General features: G+C 33.6%; 1 protein-coding gene across 2 annotated transcripts; it reads right to left on the reverse strand.

The window, feature by feature from the left end:
- Window positions 1-2163: 2163 nt before the first annotated feature.
- Window positions 2164-6210, reverse strand: LOC111412192 (probable receptor-like serine/threonine-protein kinase At5g57670). Of its 2 annotated transcripts, XM_023043000.1 has the most exons (10): window positions 5533-6203; window positions 5277-5350; window positions 5046-5164; window positions 4838-4953; window positions 4066-4749; window positions 3711-3959; window positions 3276-3436; window positions 2954-3181; window positions 2725-2874; window positions 2164-2624 (listed from the first exon to the last, which is right to left on the reverse strand). In XM_023043000.1, the coding sequence occupies exons 1-10, from the start codon at window positions 5720-5722 to the stop codon at window positions 2367-2369; spliced, it is 2229 nt and encodes a 742-aa protein (XP_022898768.1). In that variant the 5' UTR covers window positions 5723-6203; the 3' UTR covers window positions 2164-2366. The 2 variants fall into 2 exon arrangements, with proteins under 2 accessions (XP_022898768.1, XP_022898770.1); XM_023043002.1 differs by lacking the exon at window positions 2164-2624 and having other exon boundaries at window positions 2731-2874; window positions 2958-3181; window positions 5533-6210.
- Between the last annotated feature and the right edge of the window lie 5653 nt (window positions 6211-11863).

Consider the following 11863-nt stretch of genomic DNA (forward strand, 5'->3'; position numbering starts at 1 on the left):
ATAAAATGTGAAGGATTCCATATTTAACGAAACATTGAGTTATTCCTTCTTTATTTATGAGAAAATATTGTAATGTTGTAGTTGAGAATTGATTATCACCATTAATGTATTCAATAATTTCTTCCAAATAAAGCAAACCGTGAACCCTCCTAAACGAGCAATTTTTGTTGTCTATTCGATCCGACCTTCGTGTACGCAAGTTGTGCTTTCACACAAATTCAAGGTTCGAAGTGCTCATTCGATACGTGATTTGCACCTTTCTAAGCGCGTACGTGGAGAGAATTTTTATACTATATATAAATACACCCTTTTAAAATATAGCCATATATAAATTGGTCTTTGCCTTAATCATTTTTCTATGCGGAACAAACGAACATAGTTATCCCTCCAAAACATATACATCTTCCAATGGTCCTGTTTGAACTCCAATTTCTCATGCACCTAATTATCATTTTTGGTAAGTAAATAAATTACTTCGATGATCGCATAGAGGAGAATACGAAACAATTTTGATCTTCAAAAATGAACAAACAGGTCCCACTCAAAATTATGTTAAAACTAGCTCATAAAGCCATTTTTCCACAAAAGTTGCAATAATTTGATGTCATGGGTTGGAGATGGCCTAATTATCAGCTCTTGCTAAAAGGCTTATTTCAATTTTATTCGCACAACGCAAAATTAGGGCTCTTAGATTGAAGTTTGAAATTTATAATTTTAATTCTTTAATACATAGCTAGAATATAAAGAAAATAGATACAGTTGGTAGAGAATAGGAACAAGATTTTTAAAGATTTATAGGAATATGATTATTTTGTAATGCAAATACACAAATGCCACAGTTTAAACATGATCAAATAACATACTTGTCCTACAAATTCGTCATAAAATTCGAAATATTTAAATTGAAAAAAACTATTGACCTTCGCATCTAACATGATTCAACTGTCAACAGAAAACATCCATGTTAGATTACATTGACCATTGCTTTGATGGGTGTTCAATAGTTGCGTGCACACTGAAGATCAAGTCAGGATATATATTGGTGTGGAAAAGACACAACTGACAAAAATATAGGTTTGAGTTGTAAAGAAAATTATCAAGATTGCAAGTACTTTGGATGTCCTTAGGTCTCATCCTTTCCATATCCATATACTTTCTTATATATAGTTTTTTTTTTTTTAATCAACAGTAAAGCATGTATCCTAGGGTAGAAAAATGACTTACTAAGTATCGGTTATATAATACATCAATTCATTGATAGATAACAAGTTTAATTCAAATATTGAGACCTATACACTTAGCCTCCATTTGAGCTATATTATTGTAAAAATGAGAATGAAAAATATAGCCGTTATGGGTCCCACGCAAGAAATAAAAAGTCAAATATGGTAGCTTAACATGATGAATATCAATCATATTTTTCATTTTAATAAGAAAATAACGGAGCTCAGACATACACTTAATTATATGTGTCATGTCATTTGATCTTAGTATATCATTTCTCTTCAAAGGCATTCCCCAAGAATTAATAAACATGCATTTAATTGACAAGTATTTCAAAAAGAATCACATATCATATTTGGTGCTTTGGCCACGTCAATGACCGAGTCGTGTGTGATAACTATGACCATGAGAGCAATCATAGCATGATCATATTTGGTTAGTGTGGTTAGATGGAATCTAACCGCTTGATTAGGACTCGATCTGCAATTTTGATGATGCTTTTGTTTTAAATGCTCGGTATTACAAGTGGGCTTTTGAGTCTTAGCCCTTCTTTGGCTCCCATTTTCAGAAAATGAAAATTGGTGGAATAGTGTTTTTTTGAAAAATGAGTTGTTGAAAAAGAAGGAAAGATTTTCGATTTACGCGTAATATTATTTTATGAAAAATTGTGTGGTTGAAAATAGGGGAGAAAAAAATGAAATGTAATGTAATGGAATTTAATAGGAGCCAAACGGGGGCTTATGTTGCTTAAAGTTGTATAAAGAATGAGATTATATACGATGCCAAAGCTATGGGATGTAAAAATACATCGATAGGGGAGCTTTCCGTCCTAGGAGGCCCCCGCACAAGCAATGGTGGATAAAGCAGAAACGAGAATGTCGGCTTGAATAACGTAAACATCGGTGAGAATCAAATGCCCCAAAAACCTGAGGGTTCCTATGCAAGGTAAACTGTAACTGGTAGATTCCAAGGTTTAGGAGAAGGAAGTGAAAAAATTTCAAAATCCATTTCTAACATCATATGATCTTCAAAAATCCTATGATTTCCGGCTTTCTCCTGGTACACTACCACAAAATTCATTCTAGTTACATCTCGCAACTTGTGTTTCTAAAAATATATACAAAAAACAACTTATCCAGAAACTACTCTAAATTCAATGATCTACTCCATCTTATCTTGAAGTATTCTTCATCAGTAAGAGGGCTTCTTTGTTCTTGACTGCTGAAAGATGTGGAACTATCGTTTTTATCAAGAAACGCAAGATTTATATGGGACTCTACACTTGAATCTGGATAAACTTCATCATCGTTGTCATCCGCAATTTCTGATTCGTACCCATTGCCAAACTGGGATTTTAATTCTTCATTCACAAATTCCTCCCCCATTAAGATATTCAATATCTATACAGACAAGAAGAATAGCAACACTCTCAATACTAGTACCACATCATGAGTTCACAAAAGATGCTAAAATGAAGAGTTTATTCACAAAACATGGTACCTGGCACATTCTGGGACGTAGCCGTGCTGCTTGTTTAAGACAGAGAGTTGCTGCTCGAGCCATTCTACGCATTTGAGCCTCATTGACATTGTCACTCAAATTTGGATCCAGGATGCTCTTTAAATCCCCATTGTCTAGTTTAGGCCTTGCCTAAACACAAATATTTCTTGTAAAATCCACATTGAAAACAATTAGGACATAAAATTTATGTTTACAACAAGGTTCTTACCCACATGACTAAACTTTCTTGGCCCTTCAGAGTCTCGAATCCAACTGGTTTTCTCCCTGATAGCAATTCTAGTAGAACCACACCAAAAGCATATACGTCAATCTTGTCACTCACTTTCCCATACATAAAATACTCGGGAGCAAGATAGCCAAAAGTCCCTACAACATCGCTAACTGTTAGGAAAGATTCCGTTTCTGGTCCCCATATTGCTAATCCAAAGTCAGATAACTGTAGCAAAGAGTTAACGTTTAACCATATGTGCATTGAAAAACGATGACTTTAAAATAAGATGCCTACTAAAAATGAGGGTGTAAAGAAGCACCTGTGGTTCTAATTTATCAGTGAGAAGAATGTTTGAAGACTTGATGTCCCTATGAATGACTGGCCTTGGACATTCATCATGTAGGTATTTGAGTGCTTCTGCAATCCCAACAGCTATTTTGAATCTTACTTCCCATGGCATTGAGTTCTGCTTTATATTTCCTGCTTTGGTAATCACCTCCATGTCAAGGTTATGTTCAGAGACACGTCTGGCTAAAAGCTTATAAGCAATTTTTTGTTTCCAAACACATACGAATATGTTACTTTTAAATACAACTTTGACTAACATAAAGAACTATTTATCTTAAAACTCGCTCTTTTACTTGTAAGAAAACTATTTATCTTATAACTTGCTCTTTTACTTATAAGAAAATCTTTTAAGCTTAGCCAAACATGATATTCGGATGAAATAACGTTTGATGCTCGAAGGACTTACTCTGTAAATTCTCTTCTAAATTTCCTGTAGGCAAAAAATCGTAAACTGATATCAAATTATCATCTTCTACACAAATACCGAGTAATGTTGTGATGCCTTTGTGCTTTAATGTGGTCATTATATCAACTTCCATGGTAAAATTCTTCCGTGCTTCTTTTGATGATATCAAAGTCTTTATAGCCACTTGTTTGCCACCGGGAAGAAGCCCCTTGTATACAGAGTTACAACCGCCTTTCCCAATAAGATTTTCTATAAAAATATAAACTAAATTAACTAACTCAGAGGATGCACCTTAAGTTAAGGTGAAACTGGAACAGAAAATTTGTCAAACATAATTTGAATGTGGAGCAACAACCTGAGGAAAATTGAGAAGTCGACATTTTAAGGAGTTCATGACTGAACCATTTGCAGCCTGATGACTTTGTAACTGGCATAAGTTTCAAATGGTTTGCCTCCTCACCCCGGACAGACATTTTGTAGTCTCCACTATTCACTTCAGAGATCCCATTTTCTATTCCTAAACTATCGCCTGTTTCATTTAGATTGGACTTAAATTCAGAAGCTTCAAGCAAAGATCGATTTGGTAAGCTCATTACCCATTGCACAACAGACATTTGTCTAGCTTCAGGAGCTGGTTGAATTATTGAACTAGATGTTTGGAGCAGAGGCCAACCAGGCTTCTCCTGTGAAAAGTCCTCTACCTTAAGAGAGATTGAATTCCAAGAACCTCTAATCTGTTGCAGAACAGACCTTTGTCTAGCTTCAGGAGCTGGTTGAGTTATTGAACTAGATGTTTGGAGCAGAGGCCAACCAGGCTTCTCCTGTGAAAAGTCCTCTACCTTAAGAGAGATTGAACTCCAAGAACCTTTAATCAGTCTTTTAACAGGATTTAAAGCTTCATCACTCAAGCTCTGACCACCGTCTTCATCACTGAGTCTTCCCACCTCTGATGGCTCAGATTCAAGTAATTCAGACTGTTTATCTTTGAAAGTGATATTACCCATTAAATACAAACTTGGCCTCGGATCTCGTCCAAAACCTAGTATCATACAACAAATTTAGTAGTATCTTTTAGATAACAAATGAAATATTTCCCTGTCTATTTTGCATTCATACCAATACCATACCTTCTAGTTGGCTATTGGAACTCCTTGTAAAGAAAACTTTTCCATTGTGAATAGCCATGACTTCAGTAGTTGAAGGCAGTTGCTTTGCACAATATTTAGCAATTGAAGTCCGTCCCCTAAGACGAGCTTCTTTCAATACTTACCAAAACCATAATTCATAAAACAAACTCAATCAAATACATAAACTTCTATTTCTAGCTCTACTTACCAGATTGCACCATCCTTAGTTATCCCCACTATAACAATTGATGCGGCGAGGTTCTTTGCCTCTCTCACTAGAACTTTTCCAATAGAATTCCCTTTGAAAACCTCAGCAGAGAGAGTGGCCTAAACTTGCCAGCCACAAAAGAAAAAGAAAAGGATTTAAGGTTTGGTAACTGTCGTTTTGTTTTACTTTCCGAAAGTGAAAAGTGATAGAAAAATATCAAGATTGACAAACCTGCTTTTGATTGCACAGCCATTGATAATCTTCCAAATAATCCTCCAACACTGTTTTTACTTTTGAAAGGGAATCTGCAATGAAAAATCAATGTTACCACCTCATGTTCTAAAAATTATATCCAATCCAATTTAGACAAGAATTTCACAGTTACAATTAATTCAGGATTACTTAACAAGACTAAACGGGATTAAAGAATACGGTCGAATCCTATCCAATACTACAAGGTACTAACAATTTAGAAGTGCTCATGTACCTGAATTTTGACATACATGAACAGCAACAACACAGTCTCCAGGATGAGCTACTTTAACAAGAGCCCAATCCAGCAACTCTTTACTATGGCCATCGAATCGAATCCCAACCAGGACATTCCTCTTTCGACTCGTCTTCAATTGTTCAACTATCATTCTGCTATTTTCTTGATTGATGGCCAGTAAATTCATCCTTTCATAACATTCCCTAATCAGCTGTTAATATTCCTTTGCATGAAGTAAGATTATCATCTCAATTCTTGAAATGATAATCAAACTCTGGACCAAAAACAATCAATAATTACTTCCCTATCTGAATATCAAAATACTGCATACAATTAATATAAACAGTCAAAAAATCCAATCCTTGGGTCTAAAGCAACCCTGTGAAAACAATTCCCAGACCCCACAAAGTAATATAAAAATTAAAGTAAACCAGCAAGACCCACAAGACTTTTAACACTAACGCATTATATGGGTATTAAACAAGCTTGCCTATGTCGAATCAACAAATACACGTTGAATAAACAAAAGTTAAGCAGGACCCGACAAGACAAATCTTCCTAAAATTTGAATACGCTTCTCATTCAAAGCCATCAAAATTTAAAATTGAAAAAGAAAATGCCGCCAAGGATCAAAGGTAGACCTACTTTCAACTAGCAAACAGTTTAATATATTGAAAAAGTACGAAAATGACAATAATGCTTACTCAAGCAAATGGCTTTATTGTACACAAAAAGCAAAAAAATTTCAAAAAATAAAGATTCCAAGAATATAACTGAAATTGGAATATAATTTGCAGAAACAATTATAACTGTGTGTGTGTGTGTGTTTTTTTTTTTTTTTTTTAAACCCGTTAATCTAACGGGCAAAAATTGCGGGAAAGCCATGATAACCGGTCAATGTACCAACCGACAAATCGGCCCGAGAACTCTCGACCCGGAAATGTGGGTCGATGGTTGCTGCAACGGTACACTTACGGTGTTATTGGTGAAAAAAGAGGGGTAATAATTAATCCCTAGGGAAATGGTAGTAATTAATAATTATTATTTTCTTAATTGAGAAGGCGAATTACTACTGATATTTCTTTATTGCTTATTATAATAATAAAGCTACTTATACAAAGTTGAATTACAAATCGTGTTAGCAAAATCCAAGCCATTAATTTTAAATGATTGGTTTGGATGTGATTTTATCATCCAACTTTATCAACCCCATTTGTAAGTGTAGACTAACTCTAAAGGACGCTGCTGAGCGAAATTTGCATAAGGATATTATATTTACGTAATGAAAGTCTTCAATTTTTTCATTATCATACTTATGGGCTCTTAACTTTTTTTTCATCGCATTTTTATATTCAACTTTTTATTAAGTAAAACATCTTCATTCATTCCAAAAATTGTCAGATGAGTGTAAAAAGACTTAATTATCCCTCATTTCAAGGCATATAAATAAAATATTTGGATAAAAATCGTCACCAAAGACAAAATTTGCTATTAATTAAAAGCTGAGAATAATAATGTGATGAAAAAATTAGAGATATATATGCAAGAATGTGCAAAGATTGAGGACCTCCATTATAATTAAAATGTGGTGAAACATGAATATCTTCGATAATTTTTCAAAATAGAAAAAGAAAAAGAAAAGATTAACTAAAACAAAAGAAATTTGGAGAAGCCTAAAGATCTAGAGTTCTAAAAATGACTCGCATGAAGAGTTCAACGTGTTAAAAAGAAGCCCATCATATCATCCTTTTTGTTTTGTCAAACTTAACAAGACAAAACTCGCCATCAAATGAGTCAACAAACTGGAGTCGAGCCAAATTAAAATTGGGTTAGTCCAAGCTTAAACAATCCAACATGCATTCCCAAGGAAATCACTATGGCACCAAGACAAATAAAATTAGGATTGTGCTACTTGTATGTAAAATTTGTACATAAGAATTACATAAAATGATGTGGAGGGAAAATATTGGATGCCCGAGCATCCATCCAATGTATTCTTTTTGATCTTGTACCTAGTACACTGAACACCAACCCAATCTCGGTGAAATGAAAAAATCAAAGTAGAAGCAACTGAAAAATTGACCGTATTGACAAATGATATAGTGATATGTAGCAATATGTAAAACTTAATATATAGATAGCAAGATCTGTAAAATTAGCTTAGCTGTTAGATAAGTCTTGTGTAAGAGCGGTCAAAGCTTAGAAACGTAAACCATTTATCAATTGAAGAGGAATTCCCACTGTTTCAGTCCATTCAAATCAAACACTTGAACGGGTCAAAAACTTGATGAAACTCCCTTGTATTTTACTTAAGCTCGAGAATGCTTTGACTTTGTTAAAGGTCAAAATATATTAGCTCACCCTAGTATAGCTTGGTACAATATTTTTTGGAATCAATAATTTACAATTTTATTGCAGTTCAATGTCAATAGAAGGGAGTCTTTGGTCCAAAATAATATTAATTAATGGTTAAATGACTCTGAGGTAATTATTTAAATTGAAAATAAAGTAAATGTAGGAAAAATTGGTGCATGAATTATATTCTGTTAATAAAAACACGTGCATGCAAATACGAATAGAGTAACGACTTATCAAAACCTTGATACGTGCATAATAAATCATGACTTACGCAAACATAGAAATTGCAAAAATTTGAAGGAGATAAAATGAAGCGAGGTATGCAAATCCAAATCTCCTTAAGACAAATTTAGCTCCCTGCACAAGTGCTAACAGGGTTAAATGAATGTACATCTCCCAAGATACAACGTTTTTCCAAAATTAATATAGCACAGTATTAATTTTGTCGTACAAATAACGCTGAACTGTACTCTTCTAAAACGAAAAATATTGAATACTAAATATCAAATACGAAACTTAAAAATAAAATGAAAATTATTTTGACAGAATTTGAAAAAGGAAAGAATTAGAAATCAATTATTTGAAATTGATTTGGAAGGAAAATAATGAAATTAGAAGGATCCTATTTATAGATTTGCGTGTGTCTCTTCGAAGGGTTGGATTTTCTTAGCACAAATTAATTTCAACCACTAGATTGTACCATTTCATATTTTATGGTGTAGATTGCACCTTATCAATATCACGCCTATTTTAAAATAACACAACTCTTTGATATGCACCATTTGTAATTGAAAGTCGTGACTAGTCATCGCATCAATTGGAAACTTTTTTCAATTCACACCTATAAATATCCCAAAAAATTCCAAAAATAAATAGTATCATCAAAATAAGTACGAAAATGTTAAAGTTTTGATAGGAAAAATTAATCTTACCAAAAGCCCAGTCAAAATGCAAATTGAAGCAGACATTTTTTTTTCTTGTCTCTATGCATGAATCTACTCCTTCGTTTTCATGATTGCGTATTTATATGAAATTTTACAACCAAGTATCCAACCTAATTGCATTGCAAGTCCTTTTCCTTCTATAACATGGCCCAATAAGTCCCCTTTTTTCCATTCTAATTCAACGTGCGATTTCTTTAAGAGTACTTTTCAATATTATTGTGCAAAATGTCACTGCCTTTATATTTTTTTGGCATTTTATCCTTCTATCCACTTCTTGTCAATCTGTCCGTTAAGTAAACACTTGTACTCAATTTTCTTTTCAAAATGGAAGGGTAATATTGTCTGACAAATTTTGCCCTACTCTTCCCTTGCGCGAAGTGCCAACAGTTATCCCCATTCCTCTTGAAAGAGTGATTAATACTTGGCGTCATCCAGAGATGTTCTCGTCCAAGAAAGAAAACACTTTTTTACTATATTCCGGAGCACAGATATAAAGCAAGGTTTTATGTAACTGCAGCAAAAACCATACGCTGAAAGGTCGGTATTGTTGGAATGCGGAAACGGAATTAAACAAAAATTAAAATTTTCTTTAAAAGCAAGATTATCTAGATGTTCACATGTATGTTATAACAAAATTAAAGGATTCGATTCTTTTACGTAAGTTCAATGATCAACCTTGAATTAACTCTGATCCGCGAACTTCCGTCTCCTTTAATGGCAAGAATCTTGGTTGTTCAAACCTTCAAATCTTTTAAGGTATTCTCCAATGATAAGGCTACACCGACATGTGGACACATTCTTTCAGTTAATCTATAAACTAATTCTTGAATCTTGGACAACAAGAAAATGATAGATTTTCACTCTCTTTTTCTCTCTACAAATTTGAATTTTATGGAATTATGAATGTTGTAGTATTTTTCTATCCATCTAATCTCTATTGATAGAGAAAAAAATTATAAAATTCTAGTACAATTATAATTCCACATTCAAACAAGAGTTCTAATTAAAACTCAAGTAGGAGTTCTAATTTAAATCTAATTCTAATTAGTTTACATATAATTGCATATTTAGTCCTAGAACTTCAATTACAATTACAATTAAGTTTATAACTTTCATAGTAATTACAACCAAGTACAAAACTTTATTGTAATTACAATTAAGCTCAAAACTATTATAATTACGGTAATTAAGTTCCAATACTTTATGGAGCTACCACAGGGACCTGATCGAACATATATTTTCCAAACTCCAATAATTAGATCATGTCTAGTTGACCCTAGACCACCCAATCTAATTATTAGTCCCTGCTTTCTCCACTAAAGGCAAAAGACTGAACCCTTGAAATATATAAGATCACAAAGTCAATAAATCTGTAATACTTTCCTCTANTGCTTTCTCCACTAAAGGCAAAAGACTGAACCCTTGAAATATATAAGATCACAAAGTCAATAAATCTGTAATACTTTCCTCTAACATGCCGTATATGTATTTTATCCCCGTCCGAGATCCGATAATTAGGTACGAGCATAAATGACCGTTTTGCCCATCTAATTATTTTCACTAACTCAAGTTTCATTTTCTTCAACGATCCTGTGAACAAATCACAGATGTCGAAGTTTAGCCGTCGCTACACATTGAGCTCAAATTTTAACCGTTCATTAGAAAATACTCAAGTAGTCACTCTACCCATTTTCAGGGTGACGATTCCCAACACGAATTCATGTTCTCTACTCCGTTCATTCTCAAGTTCCCAACTCATCAAGACATTTGACCAATCAAATTGATCTCACCCATTGATCATAACGGTCAAAAAATCAATTCTCAAAATTATATGGGCCAATAACCCAACAGGTATCACATCGACTTAAAAGAAGATTCTGGTGTCTAATCAAACTTAATCAACAGAATAAAACGATACCCAACCATAGTCATGACTACGTATGAAGGCAAACTCACTCGTACAAGTCCGTTGATGTCTCGAGAAAACCCTGCTGCTGAACTGATGCGGCCGCCATCTTTATGCCATCACTACTACAAATGAGTTTATCATGGGCTACAGCTTAATACCAAGTCTATTGCAACTACTCTACACCATTGAATTTTGGTTTTATGCATTCTACAAATATCAACAGTGCCGCAAGTACACCATAAGGATGGTTCGCACAATCAAATATGTAATTAAAGGTGACGATGTCAAAAAATTTAAAAATATGAACGTTTTGTATAATAATATTGAAAGGTAAAGATGTTATCTGCTCATTACCCTTGTTTTAACATAAAAGAACAAGACTCCTAATACAATAAAAAAGGACTTCCATTCTCCTTTTTCTTTACCAAGAAAAATTCTTATTTTCCTTTCCACAGTAGAACTCTCTATTTCACAAATTTAGATCAACCCCAAGTTTGACAAATTTTAGTATACTATTGCAAAATTAATGTAGCCCATCATTAAACATAAACATAAAATGTAAACAAAAGCAGAATGGTGATGATAATCTAGTTTTCCATAATCCAAATCAGTTTATAAAATGATTGTTCATAAAGACACAAACTTAGGCATAAACTAGATCTTACACAAGCACAAAAATTATAACATTAGGCCTTAAACGGATATACATCTCAAACTACAGTTGACAACGACGATTCATTCTTCTTGATGCTTAAGGAGAGCTCCCTACGGTCAGTCAAGAATCAAGAATCACAGCACAGGTCATTGCATCGACAAACGAGGACTGGGAGTGCAAGAGAAATAAGATTTAAGTCCAAACCCTTAATATCATATCTCTATCATCATTTTTTAGCAATCACAATATACTGCAGGCTTTCTGACCCTTTCTCTTCTTTTTCCTTTGCTTTGGTGGCTGTATAACTACCTTAATAGCTGCATCAAAGACGGCCTTCACATTCTGCAATACTTGAAGGAAATTCATTCAATGCTTATTTGGTATAGCTTAAAAAATTGCTAAAAAGCTGATGTCAATGTCAACAATAAATTTTACCACATATAATAGGAATCACAACTTTTA

Source organism: Olea europaea, chromosome 16 (genome assembly GCF_002742605.1).
Source record: "Olea europaea var. sylvestris chromosome 16, O_europaea_v1, whole genome shotgun sequence".
NCBI lineage: Eukaryota > Viridiplantae > Streptophyta > Magnoliopsida > Lamiales > Oleaceae > Olea > Olea europaea.